Source organism: Delphinapterus leucas, chromosome 20, assembly GCF_059928025.1.
Source record: "Delphinapterus leucas isolate spDelLeu-1000000601 "Yukka" chromosome 20, BTC_Dleu_Yukka2, whole genome shotgun sequence".
In the NCBI taxonomy this organism is placed as follows: Eukaryota; Metazoa; Chordata; class Mammalia; order Artiodactyla; family Monodontidae; genus Delphinapterus; species Delphinapterus leucas.
Genome location: NC_143148.1, coordinates 42,483,768 through 42,499,208, shown reverse-complemented (window position 1 = coordinate 42,499,208; position 15,441 = coordinate 42,483,768). Strand labels below are relative to the sequence as shown.

General features: G+C 49.1%; 3 protein-coding genes across 7 annotated transcripts in view; 2 read left to right on the top strand and 1 right to left on the bottom strand.

Annotated features, from left to right (window-relative positions):
* Window positions 1-8,229, bottom strand: part of DUS2 (dihydrouridine synthase 2) — a 41,274-nt gene extending 33,045 nt beyond the window's left edge. For 3 of the 5 annotated variants that reach the window (XR_016391014.1, XR_016391013.1, XM_089903255.1), the window contains exons 1-3: window positions 8,137-8,229; window positions 6,235-6,311; window positions 1,205-1,332 (exon numbers count right to left, since the gene is read on the bottom strand). Coding sequence is in view for 2 of the 5 variants with exons in the window: in XM_089903255.1 (XP_089759381.1) it covers window positions 1,205-1,330 (126 nt within the window). In the remaining 3 variants the exon portion in view is untranslated. Of the gene's footprint in view, window positions 1-1,204; window positions 1,333-2,860; window positions 2,929-6,234; window positions 6,312-8,136 lie in introns of all 5 variants that reach the window. The other 2 variants (XM_089903256.1, XM_089903257.1) reach the window with 2 other exon arrangements.
* A 41-nt stretch (window positions 8,230-8,270) lies between these two features.
* DDX28 (DEAD-box helicase 28) lies at window positions 8,271-10,998 on the top strand. The gene has a single exon (XM_022583570.2). The coding sequence runs from the start codon at window positions 8,285-8,287 to the stop codon at window positions 9,878-9,880; it is 1,596 nt and encodes a 531-aa protein (XP_022439278.2). The 5' UTR covers window positions 8,271-8,284; the 3' UTR covers window positions 9,881-10,998.
* Window positions 10,999-12,877: 1,879 nt separating this feature from the next.
* Window positions 12,878-14,555, top strand: DPEP2NB (DPEP2 neighbor). The gene is given in 2 exon segments (XM_022583409.2): window positions 12,878-13,098; window positions 14,251-14,555. Coding segments are annotated over 2 exon segments (372 nt in total). The 5' UTR covers window positions 12,878-13,031.
* Window positions 14,556-15,441: the final 886 nt, after the last annotated feature.

The window sequence follows — 15,441 nt, the reverse complement described above, 5'->3', positions numbered from 1 at the left end:
AGGGAAGTCCCTATACCAGTGTCTTTCTTTTCAATTAAACTTTTTTTTCTTTAATATTTATTTATTTATTTTGGCTGCACCAGGTCTCATTTGCGGCATGTGGGATCTTCGTTTCGGCGCGTTTAGTTGCAGCATGCGGTATGTTTAGCTGCAGCATGCGGGCTCTTAGTTGTGGCATGCAGGCTTCTTAGTTCAGCATGCGAACTCTTAGTTGTGGCATGCATGTGGGATCTAGTTCACCGACCAGGGATCGAACCCGGGCCCCCTGCATTGGGAGCGCAAAGTCTTAACCACTGGACTACCAGGGAAGACCCTACACCAGTGGCTTTCTTTTCAATTAAACTTTTTATTTTGAGATAATTGGAGGTTCACATGCAATTGTAAGAATGTGAGATTCTATGTACCCATTGCCCAATTTCTCCTCATGGTAACATCTTGCAAAACCGTAGTACAATATCGCAACCAGGATGTTGACACAGAATAGTTCTACCACCACAAGGATTCCCTGTGTTTCCCTTTTATAGCCACAGTCCTCATCCCACCGCCGGTGGCTCTTAAAGATGGAAATATCAGAAGCACTGGGGTAGTTTCTCTAACCTCTCACACCAACTAGAGGGACATATCAGGATTGGGGATTGCGGGGGAAGCTGCCCAGATAATTCTGATGCATGCCCAACTGAGAACCACTGCTCCCAGTCCCTACCCAATATCAGCTACTCCTGTAACTCTAGTTTTCCTAGAAGATGCTTTCTAAACCTGGGTCTCAAGTCTTAATGTTCTCCACAGCAGCCGGCCAGTAGCTGGTCCACTAGCTACTGCCACCAGAAAATCCTATGGTTCCCAAAAGCAGCCCCATCCAGCTTCCCTGGCCTGAATCTGGTCCTTTTCCTCCTCTTCCTGATCTTGAGTTCACTCATTCATGTACTGAATGTGTATTAACTCCTATGGGGGGCCACAGCAGTGACCTGACACGATGCTCATCTAGCCACCTGGCCCAGGTGTCCCACAATGCCTCCGTGCTGCCCAGGCTCCTGGTCCTCAGCAGGGCTCACAGGACTCCTGCGTGTTTGTGCTCTGCTGCCTTCAGTGAGCACCTGTGAAGGGAGAGCCCATTCTGCCTCCTCTGACTCCTGACCGCTCCCACCCACAGATGGGGAGGCTGCACCTGTGGAAGAGCTCTCCGGGAAGATCAGGAGCCCCTTACCTCACAGTACACAATGTCCGCTCCATAGTCCAGGGCCAGCAGCCGCATTGGGAGAGTCCCTACCCGAACCATAGGGGCTAAGATGAGTTTGTTGTGGTAGCACAGAGAGAGGCTGTTCACAATCATTCCTGAAGAAAGAGAGTCAGAAATTCAAATGGAGAAAATCTCTTCTGTTATCCAGAGAAGGCTTTCCTTCTTCTTTCCAACACATAGTATTTGGTTTTCCTTTTCTTTTATCGTAAAAATAATGCATGCTCATTTATGCATCCAACAAATATTTATTAAGTGTCTACTCTGTACCAGTCACTGTCCTAGTCTTTGGGGATACATTAGAGAAGAAAACAGACAAAAGATTCCTACTCTGGTAGAGCTTTCATTCCAGTGGGGAAAAAGGCAAAAACAATAAGCATAATAAGTAAATTACATAGTATGATGGAAAATTGATAGTGCTATAGAGTAAAAAAAAGCAAGGAGAAAGGAGATTGAAAACTGCAGATGGGTTAAAAATTTTTTCCAGTTTCACTGAGATAAAATTAACATATGATATTGTATTAGTTTAAGCTGTACAACATAAAGCTTTCACATATGTATATATCACCAAATGATTACCACAATAAGTTTAGACAATATCTATCACCTCACATAATTTTTTTCTCATCATGAGAACCTTTAAGATCTACTCTCTTTGCAACTTTCAGGATACAATACAGTATTACCGGGACTTCCGCGGTGGCACAGTGGTTAAGAATCTGCCTGCCAGTTCAGAGAACACGGGTTCGATCCCTAGTCTGGGAAGATCCCACATGCCGCGGAGCAACTAAGCCCGTGTGCCACAACTACTGAGCCTGCACTCTAGAGCCCGCAAGCCACAACTACTGAGCACACGTGCCGCAACTACTGAAACCCGCGCACCTAGAGCAGGTGCTCCGCAACAAGAGAAGCCACCACAATGAGAAGCCTGTGCACCGCAACAAAGAGGAGCCCCCACTCACCGCAACTAGAGAAAGCCCACGTGCAGCAACGAAGACCCAACACAGCCAAAAATAAACAAATAAATAAAATTTAAAAAGAAACAATACAGTATTGTTAACCATAGTTGCCATGCTGTACATTACATCCCAGAATGTATTTGTCTTGTAACTGGAAGTTTGTATCCTCTGACCACCTTCACCCATTTCCCCCCCACCTCATCCCCATAGGTTAAAATTTTAAATAGAGAAGCCCAGATAAGCTTCAATGAGAAGATGACATCTGAGCAGAGATTTGAGTTAGCCAAGTTGGTATCTAGTGGAAGAGTGCACAGGAGAAGAAAGGGCCAGTGCAAAGACCCTGGGGCAGGAGCTTGTCTGGTGTGTTAGAAGAACAGGAAGGAGGCCACTGTGGTTGCAGCACAGAAAGAAGAGAGTAATGGAAGTCAGATACACAATGGATGGAGAGCAGTAAGCAGATAGGACACAGTGGTCAGGCCCCGAATGGCCTTGTAGGACGCTCTGCGGGCTTTGTTAGCTCTTCACGATAGGAGCCAGTGAAGGGTTTTAAGGAGAGGAGTGGCATGACTGATCACATTCCCCATTATCACGGTGACTGCTGTATGAAAAACAGACTGTGGGGGCCACGGTAGACACAGGCAGATCAGTTAGAAGGCTCTTCACTCACCGATGTCAGAGATGATGGTGGCTCAGGACAGAGAGATAGCAGGGGAAGTGGTGAGAAGTGGTCACATTCTAAAAATATTTTAAAGGTAGAGCAACAGGAGTAAATCGAAGAAAATCAAAATCCCATGTCCCAGAGATAACTGTTAATTTATTTATTCTAAGCAAACATGGTCCCCTCTAAAAACCACAAAGCTTGCTAACTAACTTTTTACTCCTCAGCCTACTCCGGCCTGGCCTCCCCCTCTGCCACTCTCCCAAAACTGCTCTGATTAAAGTCACCAATTACCTCGAAGTTGCTCAATCTACGAGACACTGACCTGTCCTCAATCTTGTTTTGCTAGCAGCACATGGCATGGTTGAGCCTCCCCTCTTCCTTGATCTCTCTCCTCCCTGGGTTCGTCGACCACACACTCTCCCAGTTTTTCTCTCTACCCCTGCTTTTCAGTCTCTTTTGCTGGTTTCACCTCCTCCCCTCACAGGTTGAGGTTGCTCCTTAGTCGTGGGCCCTCTTCCCTTCTAATTTCACACATCCTCACAAATTTATTCACTCCCATGGTTTAAAATAGTGGCCATGATCATCTCCAAAGGCATCCCAACCTCACACCAACTGCTCAAAACACATCCCCACTGGGATGTCTTAAGGGCATCTTCTACTCAACATGTAGAAAACAAAGCCTTGATCTTCCCTCCTAAGCCTTGTCCTCTGTCTCCAATTATTTATTCAACAGACACTTACTGAGCCCCTAAGATATGTCAAGCACTGGTAGGCACTAGAGATAAAATGATGAAAGGGATACTTACAAATATGTTATAGAAAGGGGACTTACAAATATGTATGAAATTAAAACTGTGTATGGTGCTATGAAGGAGCAGTTACATAAGGCTGTGGGAGTCTATGTCAGCAGGAAAGAGACTCATGGGGGTTGAGGAGGGCCTCCCTTAAGAAATAATCTCTGGGGACTTCCCTGGTGGCGCAGTGGTTCAGAATCTGCCTGCCAGCACTATTTACAATAGCCAGGACATGGAAGCAACCTAAGTGTCCATCGACAGACGAATAGATAAAGAAGATGTGGCACATATATACAATGGAATATTACTCAGCCATAAAAAGAAACGAAACTGAGTTATTTGTAGCGAGGTGGATAGACCTAGAGCCTGTCATACAGAGTGAAGTAAGTCAGAAAGAGAAAAACAAATACCGTATGCTAACACATATATATGGAATCTAAAAAAAAAAAAAATGGTTCTAATGAACCTAGGGGCAGGACAGGAATAAAGACGCAGACACAGAGAATGGACTTGAGGACACGGGAAGGGGGAAGGGTAAGCTGGGATGAAGTAAGAGAGTAGCATTGACATATATATACTACCAAATGTAAAATAGCTAGCAAGTGGGAAGCAGCTGCATAGCACAGGGAGATCAGCTCAGTGCCTTGTGACCACCTAGAGGGGTAGGATCAGGAGGGTGGGAGGGAGACGCAAGAGGGAGGGGATATGGGGATATACGCATGCATATAGCTGATTCACTTTGTTATACAGCAGAAACTAACACACCATTGTAAAGCAATTATACTCCAATAAAGATGTTTTAAAAAAACAAACAATCCGCCTGCCAATGCAGGAGACACGGGTTTGCTCCCTGGTCCGGGAAGATCCCACATGCTGCAGAGCAACTAAGCCCGCGAGCCACCACTACTGAGCCCACGCGCCACAACTACTGAAGCCCGCACGCATAGAGCCCGTGCTCCGCAACAAGAGAAGCCACTGCAGTGAGAAGCCCGTGCACCGCAACGAAGAGTAGCCCCTGCTTGCCGCAACTACAGAAAGCCCACGCGCGGCAACAAAGACCCAACGCAACCAAAAATTAATTAATTAATCAATTAATTAAAACTTATATTAAAAAAAGAAAGAAAAGAAAGAAAAGAAAGAAAAAAATCTCTGCTGGGAATTCCCCGGTGGTCCAGTGGTTAGGACCCTGTGCCTCCAGTTCAGGGGGCCTGGGTTCAATCCCTGGTTGGGGAACTAAGATCCTGCAAGCTGGCGTCACAGCCCAAATAAAAATGAAATAAAATAAAATATAATAAAAGAAAACAAGAAAGAATCTCTGATTCAAGGTCTAGAGGATGAGAAGGTGTTTATCAGGTCAATATGTGGGGAGAAAAATTTTCCCATTTCAGTAAGTAGCACCTCCATTTACCCAATTACACATCCTTAACCCACATTCCCCACATCCAATTCATCACTATCTCCTATTCACCTCCAAGCCATCACTAACCTTCCAAATATGACTCTAACCTGCCTGCTTTACTCCATCTGCAAGGCCACCACTGTGCACAAAGCCAGTCTCCTAATGAGTCTCCCCAAATCTACTCCTGCCCCCTCCTATCCATTCTCTTACAATAGCCAGTATGGTGTCTGAAAAAGGCATCTCTGCTAACACCACTTCTCTGTTTATACCCTGCAATGCCTTCCCACCAAGTTTAGGATAAATCCCAAACAGATGATGGACTGGAGGTTGAAAGACAGGAAGGAGGTAGGGTGATAGGTTAGAAAGAGGGATAAAGGGTCTAGGCAAACAGCGAAAAGGGCTGAAAAGAAAATGATCAGCACTTGTACAACAGTCCTGATGCAGGCAGGAAAATGCAGGAATAGTGAAGGAATACCAATAGCCACTTTTTATTTCTGCAATGCCTTTGCAATTCCCAAAGTGCTTCATTTATAACTGTGATTCTCAAACCTAGCTGTACATTAGAATCATCTGGAGAGATTTTAAAAACTACCAATGGCCAGGCCTAACCCCAAGCCAATTAAATCAGAATATACAGTTCACTAGGGCAGGAATTTTGTCTGTTTTGTTCACTGTCCATATGAAAAGTACCTGGCACATACATGGTGCTCAGAAAATATTTACTAAATGAATAAATGAATGAAGGAATGTACCACTATCACCTGAGATCCAAGGAAGAATTCTTCTCAAACCTTAGGGAGTAAGCAGGCAACGTCAGTTACCATGGCAGCCCTGGGAAAAACATTACCGAGTGACACTAACACTCCCAGGAGCCTACATTTGTTTCCACAATAAGTAAACCTTTCTCATTTCTAAAGTACTATACTGTGAAATATGCATCTCAGTGACAACTAGAGGTTACTCAATGTCTGCTGTCAGCAGGAGGAAAAGAGAAGGGCCTTACACAGTAACTAAAGCAATGACAAGAAGAAACTAGGGGCCATGGGCAGAGACAGACAGGCTCAGACAGGCTCCAATCCCTATTACATTCTGAGGTGATCACATTGTAAGGGCTCCAGCATGAGAAAGCAGCCACTAACCAGCTACCCTGTCTCAAATATTTGGAGAAAGTCAATGCAAATACATACCTATGTATTATTCTTTTCTGATAATTCTTTCAGTGTATCCCTTCTGGCTTTGTGCAAAGCGATTCTTTGCTTTGTACCTGAAAAATGAGTGGCACATGTAAACAGATGAAACATGTCAGAGCAGACATCCAAGAGCTCTTCAGCTAACGAACGAGGAGCTCCGAGTTCTGGGAAAGAATCGTAAAAGTAGTGTAGAATCACAATATCTTAGAGCATCCTTTATATCAACTCCCCTCTATCATATCACCAATCAGTGGTCATCAGCCTATACATGAACTTTGCAGTGACAGAAAACCCAGCACTCTCTAGACAGATCTAGGCATTTCTAGTTGCTACAGCAGTCTATATCAAATTCAGAATCTGACTCCCAGTCAAGCATCAGTCCCAGTCTGCCTTCTGGAATGGTACACCCCATGGCACACCTCATCTCTTTTCCATCTGGCACATTTCCCAAACACATGAGGACAATTTTGTTCTTCCTAAAGTTCTCTTCTCCCTCGTCACCCTCCTAAATCACTCCTTCCTGTGTTTATAACTTTCAGGAGCCCCCAAGGTTTTCTCATCCCAAGGACATGACAACCACGGCATCAGTGTGCCTGCTACAGATTCTGGGAAAGGGGCAGGGCCACACAATAGTCTGGCAAATGTGACTGACCACCTGAAGTGAGAGTACATGTGACAACCTCAGCTTCTCTTCAGTCCTCAGCCTCTATCCAAGGTTTCTCCATAGCACACTACTGACATTTGGGGCCAGATAATTCTTTGGGGTGGTGGGGAGGGCTGTCCTATGCCTTGTACGATATGTAGTAGCATCCTGGCCTCTACCCACTAGAGGCCTGCAGCACCCCACCCCACCCCCCGGATGTGACAAAGAAAAATGTCTCCAGCCATTGTCAAATGTCCTGGGGGAAGGGTGAGGGCAAAATCACCCTCACGCAAGAGCCACTGCTCTATCCAATGACTCTGTTCACCCATGAGTACTCAAAACTCTCTCCTCTGCTGGCTTAACAGGTAACTCTCCAGAAAGTCTATCGTGTATCAAAATGCTATTTGAAATTTAATAGTATTTATCTCTATAACGGTATCTAATGAAAGTAAAACTCTTTCTCCAGATGTTAAGAACTTCCCAGATGGTTAATCCACATTTACCTTATCTCCTACCCCAGGCACTGGAAATTACAGAAATGATCTGACACCCATTTTCGGGATCCGTTCAAGAAGTACCAGTAGTGTAAGGCTTTTGGGCAACCTGAACAACTGAATTCAAGTAAAATATTCTGCCTGACCGTGGTTTTGTGAGACAAGCCACAAATCTGTAGCAGGACCCTCCTCGCTGCTATTTACGGAACTGAGGTATCTGACTGGAAAGCCGGTGGAGGTGAACTAGCCAAGAAAACAGTGGGTTCAGGATGAGAAGCTGGAAAGGATGACAAGGGAGGGGAGAATGACCCTCAGCTGAAAAGAGAGGGGAAAAGTACCAAGCGATGAGTTCTCTGGACTGAAGAGAAGATACGCTGAAGGCCATCAGCTTGCCCTCGGGGCCCTCAGCTCTCTGGGGAGCTCTAAGGGAAGGGTGAGCCTGGATCTACGACTCCGGACTCCTGGTCTCGGCCCCCAGGCCTCGGCCCCCAGGCCTGACCATTCACTCAGACTCTCAATAAATACTTGTAAAGTTACAGGAGGAGACCCGAACTGGCCAAGTCATGACAGGGGCTGTGAGGGCGACAAATGAGCGTTGCAGGGATCGGACATCGGATCGCCACAAGCCCTCCGCCCTCCTGGTTCGTAATGCCAGGGCCCCATTGCCGCGTATCGCCGGACCCCGGTCCTGCCTCCATCGCGCACCCTTCCCCAAGGTTGGCCGGGGCCTGGAGTCACCATCCCCTGTTCGGACCTACAGACCTCGCCGCTGCTGAGCTCTACAGATCCCGCTCCTTCCACACAGTTCGCCAATTCCGCGGGCCCTACTGAGCCGCGCCAGCCACCGTCCGCGAGGCCTTGGCGCGCCCGTGACGTCACTGTCGTGCGCCTCTCCCGCACCGAGGGGAGTATGGCTCTAGCGCGGCGGCCGGGGCTGTTGTCGCTCGTGGCTCGGTTGCTTCTGGCGCCTCGCCGGGACCTGACGGTCCGCGGTCCCAACGAGCCCCTGCCCGTGGTGCGCATTCCGCGGGCTCTACAGCGGCGGCAGGAAGAGCGGCAGAGCGGGCAGCGGAGCCCCCCGCGGCCGGTGCTGGTGCGACCTGGGTCGCTGCTGATCTCAGCGCGGCGACCGGAGTTGAACCAGCCGGCTCGCCTCACGCTGGGCCCTTGGGAACCCGCGCCACTCGCTTCGCGCGGCTGGAGGAATCGGCGCGCCCACGGGGACCATTTCTCCATCGAGCGCGCGCAACATGAGGCTCCAGCGCTGCGGAACCTCTCGCCCAAGGGCAGCTTCACCGATCTGGGTCTGGAGCGACGCGTTCTGAGCGCACTACAAGAGGCTGCTCCCGAAGTTGTTCGGCCCACAACCGTGCAGTCGAGTACCATTCCCCCACTCCTCCGCGGTCGCCACATCCTCTGCGCCGCAGAAACCGGCAGTGGCAAAACTCTTGGATACTTACTACCTCTCCTTCAACGGCTCTTGGGCCAGCCAAGCCTGGACCCTTGTCGTATCCCTGCGCCTCGAGGCCTGGTTCTTGTGCCTTCTCGAGAATTAGCCGAACAGGTGCGGGCCGTGGCCCAGCCTTTGGGCAGCTCCTTGGGCCTCCAGGTGCGGGAGTTAGGGGGAGGCCATGGCATGAGTAGGATCAGGCTGCAACTGTCCAAACATCCTCCAGCAGATATACTAGTGGCCACTCCGGGGGCTCTGTGGAAGGCCCTGAAAACTCAACTGATCAGCCTGGAGCAGCTCTCCTTCTTGGTGTTGGATGAGGCAGACACGCTGTTGGATGAAAGCTTCCTGGAACTGGTGGATTACATCTTGGAGGGGAGCCATATAGCAGAAGGCCCAGCTGACTTAAAAGACCCCTTCAATCCCAAAGCTCAGTTAGTGCTGGTGGGGGCCACATTTCCCGAAGGTGTAGGCCAGCTGCTGAGTAAAGTTGCCAGCTTAGACTCTCTAACCACTGTTACCAGTGACAAGCTCCACTGCATCATGCCTCATGTCAGACAGACATTCATGAGACTGAAGGGAACAGAGAAGGTGACTGGGTTGGTGCCGATCCTCAAGCAGCGTGACAGAGCGTATAGGACTGGCCCCGCAGGAAGTGTTCTGGTGTTCTGTAATTGCTCCAGCACTGTGAACTGGCTGGGGTATATTCTGGATGACCACAAAATCCAACACTTAAGACTGCAGGGACAGATGCCAGCCTCAATGAGAGCAGGCATCTTCCAGTCCTTCCAGAAGGGCTCCCGAGACATACTTCTCTGCACAGACATCGCCTCTCGGGGCCTGGACAGCACCCAGGTGGAGCTAGTCATCAATTATGATTTCCCTCTCACCCTGCAAGACTACATCCACAGAGCAGGGAGGGTGGGCCGGGTGGGGAGCGAAGTGCCAGGCACTGTCATCAGCTTTGTGACCCATCCCTGGGACGTGAGCCTGGTTCAGAAGATTGAGCTGGCAGCTCGCCGGAGGAGAAGCCTTCCAGGACTAGGTCCTCAGTGAGACAGCCTTTGCACCAGCAAACCTTATTGCAGCAGGCTTATATATGATGCCATAACAGGGACCTTTCCCTCTGTGCTGGATGGCTGAGCACACTTGTCAGTAGGGTGCTCTGGGCTGCCTAGTCACCTTCTGAAGGCCTGGGCTGCTGTCTGCCTTCAAAAGGTAAGCTGCTGGCCAACACTGGAGGGTGAACTACTAAGCATGGCTCTCTGTAGTCTTTCACATGAAGAATAAAGTCGATCTTGGCTCTGTATTGTGTCATGATTTCTTACAGTAAGCAGTGTTTCTATGGGTGTCCCTTAATAACAGTTTCCACTGGAGCACAATTCACTAGACTCTGAGAAGATTCACACTCCAAACTACCACACTTAGGACGAAGGCTCTTTCAATTGATGTTTTAGTTTAAATTTTATTTCCTGCCCCCAAACATCCATTAAGCCCCCAGGAGAAGGAAAAGGGGATGTGACTAGCAATAGAGAGAAACTTTCTTCACAACAATGGCCATGGCAAGCTTAGGCACTTTTGGTGAAATCTCTCTGGGAAGTACTGGCAGAGGAATAAAAGGCAAACTGACACAGAAGTATTGCTTGGTGTGCATTTCCAGGCTCTGCCTTCTTTCTCATCTCTTGGTGGCAGGTGGAGGAAGAGGAGAAAAGGTTAAACTTTTTTATAAACCGGCAGCATAAGCTTATAACATCCTCTCACTATCTCTGCATAGGTTCTAGTCTCTGCAGCACTACATAAGCTTTGCCCAAAGGAATGAACAGTTAAAAGTCAAGTGTAGTACTTCACCAAACAACTTAAAAATGCTTGCGCACTGGAAGGGATTAAGCTTCAGAGAACACACATGGACCCAGAGCAACTTTTGCCAAAAGAGAATATTGTGCTAAATGTACAGCCATAGCTCTTTTCCATATGAAGAAACAGTCAGAAGGATAAAAGAACTTGGTCAAAATCACACAAGTAAGTAGGACAGAATCTGGTCTGTCTGTCCTAAGGGTTGTGTTCTTTAACCACCAGGCTAGCTTTTCTCAAATCTGACTCATGCATAGAATAACTATACACCTCTGTTTGCCTTGAATATTCCCTGTTTATATGTATGCCTGCTGCAGTTTTTAATATTGCCCACTTTGACTCCCAAGAGCAACCGAGAATACACAATAATTTGGTCACTCTATCCATGGACCACTGTGGTGGACTGCCCAGGAAGCTTATTAAAAGTGCAGCTTCCTGAGCCCTACTCCAGATCTAGATAAGTTTTCTGAGGGTTGGCTCAAGAATCTAGGTACAAGTCTTTTTAAGTGCTTTTGTGGAACCCCCCAGGTGAGTCTCTCGCTCTCGTAAGTTAATAAACCATTTATTCTGCCTCCCCCAGATGCCCAGCCAGGTCCTGTTAAGGTAGGAGTCCCCCCACCACATCAGAGGGATGCTCCCAGCCAAGTAATCTCTGGAGCCTTGGAGAATCTGAATGGTCTCATGCTGGCCCACCTGCCATGACAAACCTCCTCCAGAGCATTCCCCTTCACATTTTACATTCTACCACTCCCAAAGGCAGTCTGCTCCAATGAGGCCTGACTTCGTCTGTCCTAACGTGCACCCGCTGATTCAAGCAGTTTAGGAATAGAAGGTGCTGTGGTTCTCCACCAGGGTGGCCCAACCTCTAAAATGGTAGTCCAAGCAGTCTCTACCTCCTGGGCACATCGCCTCTGCAACAGCCCCATTAAACGAATGTCCCATCTTTGCTTTTTCAAGGTCGGCAACAGGGAGTCCCCTCCTAAAGAAGGTTCTCTCTCATTGCCACACTATCAAAGGCTGCCCCAAATGTGGTTCCTTCCTGTGGGCCTGATCAGGCTAAGGGCAGAGTTGTCTCTTTCCTTCTCTGAGTCGGACCAAATCGTCTTAGTTACACCTCTTCACACTGTTGACCATGTTTTTCACGGGGGCTGCTGCTGAGCTTTTATCTCATTCTTTCATGGTGGAGAGAGAAAGGATTCTAATGATTTTTACTTCTAGGGGAGAGGGGAGTGTAATGATTATGTTGTCATTTTGTATTATGTCCTTTTGTCATGAATTTGTTTTCAATTTCATGTTAAAATGGGCCTATCATTCCCACTTTGTGAGGTCATTCAGCACCCTCATTTTGCACCTTTAACATCTCTCTCAGTATCACTTGGAAATGTTTGAAATGGCATGAGCTTGTCCTCACATTCCTATCAGCCATAAATCCGGAGCCCCGACATGAACCTAACCACTGAGCAGAACACCTCTCCACTACCTGTGTAACACTGGGTAGGCCCCTTAACCTCTTGGTTTTTTTAAGTCCTCAGCTGTAAAAATGTGAGGGTGCTATGAATTTATATTTGGGGCAGGACAAGGTCGAGAGAAGTGTGTCTTTGCTTTTTTTTTTTTTTTGCGGTACGCGGGCCTCTCACTGTGGTCGCCTCTCCCGTTGTGGAGCACAGGCTCCGGACGCGCAGGCTCAGCAGCCATGGCTCACGGGCCCAGCGGCTCCGCGGCATGTGGGATCTTGCCGGACCGGGCCACGAACCCGTGACCCCCGCATCGGCAGGCGGACTCTCAACCACTGCGCCACCAGGGAAGCCCTGTGTCTTTGCTTTTATTCTTCCAAACTGGGATGTCTTCCCTCTCTCCCCCATGGGTCCAAATCTCACTTGTCCTTCAGGCCCACTGCCAAGGAGCCTTCCCTGATTCCCCAGGCCACACAAATCTCTGCCTCTTAGGGTCAGTGCCATACAACCTAGCTGTCTCTTACGTTAATCTTGCCTCTCAAGCCAATCTCAGAATGTGGGTCTCTCTTGCCCTCCTGGGGATCCTGGGGCTGTGCCAGCCCACCGGCACGCCCCACATGGGGTGGTCTATTAGACTAGGGCATGGGTGGGGAGGCCCAGGTGTGAGGGGCCAGGCAGAGTACCTCTGCCTCTACCCTGTTCTCCTCCACAAAACTGCCCCTCCTCCTGAAGCCTGCCGCCCAAGTCACAGGTTCCTTATTATGACCTCACTGGGTAGTGATGACCTCACAGAACTTCTCACAGTTTCCATGGCAGGGTAACTATGCAAAAGTGCTGCCCTCAGAGAAACTTCCCTACCAGTTCTCCACCAGATACCAATCTCTTTTGTTGTCTGAGAGAGAATGTCTGACTGCATCGTCTATACTTACTCTGACCTGTGCTCTGTTCCCTGGGTGGGCAGTGCAGCAGGTACACCCAGACCGGGCATCTCTACAAGCAATATGGTGTACACACAACCCCACCTGGCTGGCACATGTTGCCGTGGGTCTTGCCCACCACATACACCTGAGCACTTTCACAGATGTAAGTAATACCAGTGACCTGGGACACCTTCAGGGACCCACAGTGCTCACTGCTGAGGACAAGTGAAAGGTCATCCCTGGACAAGTGTGCAGGACGGTTCTGATCTTTATAAATGTAGCCTTCCCCTTTGGGCTACAGGATGCTTCCATTCAGACCCTTTCCCGATTGGCCTCTTAGCAAAAGACAAGTGAATTTTGTTGGCAAATGGTAAATGGAGCAGTCTGAGGAAGAGGGCCACTCTAGAACCGCCCCTTCAAACCCAGGCACCTCTGTGCTGTCATGTAGACGTCTATATCGGTCCCCTCAGACACATCCCATACTCAGCTGCTGAGTACTAGGGGAGAAGGTGGTGCCATATTGATGGGAAGACCGGAAGAACCAAGGGGGGGTGATGAAGTGCTAATGAGACTGGAGGGCCGAGGAGATGGTGTCCCAGGAGGCTGGGTTGATGTGAGCCTAGACTTGGTACCCAGAACCCGGTTCTGAGTGTCCTGATCACTCTGCCTCAGCATTTGGCCTTGTTCTAATCTACATAAAAGTATCAGAGGGCTAGAGTTCAGTGTGGTTGAAACAGGAAGTATAAATGGGGCCCAAGAGGGGTTGCCAAGGTGGGTGGGGTTCTTAACCAATTTATATTAGATTATTTTTTTCCAAAACTTGAAAGACATTTCCATTAAAGCCTCAGAAGTGACAGACCATTAAAGCCTCAGAAGTGACAGACTGCAAGAAATGTTTTCTCTGTTGTGGAAGGGAGAGATGGAGAGGATCATGATTGCAATTACTTTCGGGCTCTACTGTTTCCCCTGGAAACGGTGGAGAGACTTCCTCATCTGCTGCAGCCCTAGGCTCTAGGGATTGCTTTTGCAGCCAGTGTCCCTTCTCTAGGGACTCATAGGGGTGATGGGCCAAGCCTGTGTTTTGGATGTCAAGTAGATTAAAGGTCTTCAGCTAGAAACTGGGAGAGACATGAGAGAGGGAAGTTCTGGCAGGAGACTGTGCACAGCAGAAGTGACTGATCAGTTCTGATTTTCTTTGCAGCAGCAGTGGCTCCCGTTTCTCCTCCTACACCTGGTCACTACCATGTCCTCTGCCGAGGGTGTGGAGAAACGCAGTTGGGCTGGCACGGGGAGACATACTCCCTAGTTGGTGGCAACCGGGTCTACGGGGATGTTCCTTTGGCCTCGCCAGCAAAGGTGGAAGCAGAGAAGCCAGTCCCTAGACGTGCTCCCAAGAGAAAGCACGCTCCGGAAGAGTCCGACAAAGATCTCAGTTGCTCCAGACCGAAAATCCGTCGATTGTAGCATGGTGCCCGGAGGCGGACTCCACAGAATCTTTCTGGCTGAGCCATTCTGAAGAGAGGGCAATGGTTTAACTGCCTAAGGCAGCGCCCCACCCCCCCGCCCCCCCACTGCCCACTGCCACAGATTTGAACCTGAGTCATTCTGCCTGAGCCTTCCTCAGCCAGGAGCCTCCTTCCACACTAAATGGCCGTAAGCAAGGAGCCTCAGAAACTGAGTTTTGAATGAGAATCTGCCCTGAACATCCCAGGGCTGAAGCTGGCCTGGAAGAAAACCTGACGTTCCTCTGCTCAATCCTCAGGGGCCCCTTTGTGAGCTGAAGAAAGAAAAGTCTACACTCTGCGAGCCGAGGAGGATGCAGGAGCACAGACAGGGTGCAGAGAAGCCTTAGCAGTCTACCACATGGGCTCCCGCCCCAAGCCATTGTCAGTGGCCACCACCACAAACCAGGGGGGAGCTGGGCTTTTTGAAACTGAAAGCAGCAATCTGTGGCTTCCCAAAGAACCTCCTGCCTGGGGTCTCAGGAGGCAGGACAGAGAGACCCAGGAAGACCTGCTCCCTGAAGCAAGAACAGGATGGAGAGTCAAGCAGCATGCACCCTGCCCCGAGGTTCACATGCTCCTTTATTGCCAGCCCTTTCTGTCCCCAGTGGGGTCACTTACTGCTCAATAAAATGTTTTTGTGTAACAGATTTCTAGGGTCGCCAGTGCTCAGACTTAGGTCACTACCCCTGTGCTAGGCATTCCTGCCACCCAGGAAAGGTTCCAAAGGTGGAACAGCTCCAGGGCGTGCCAGGGATCAGAGCAAAAACTTGAGAGGCTGGAGATGAAGGAGTTTGGGCACAGTCCCTAAAGCATCTCAGTGGTTGAGCTTCTGTGAGAAGGCACATCCCCAGTGTGTGTGTGTCTGTGTGTGTGTGTGTGTGTGTGTG

Excerpts from the sequence above, each read along its gene's own strand:
- DDX28 (XM_022583570.2), top strand. The coding sequence starts at position 8,285 with ATGGCTCTAGCGCGGCGGCCGGGGCTGTTGTCGCTCGTGGCTCGGTTG.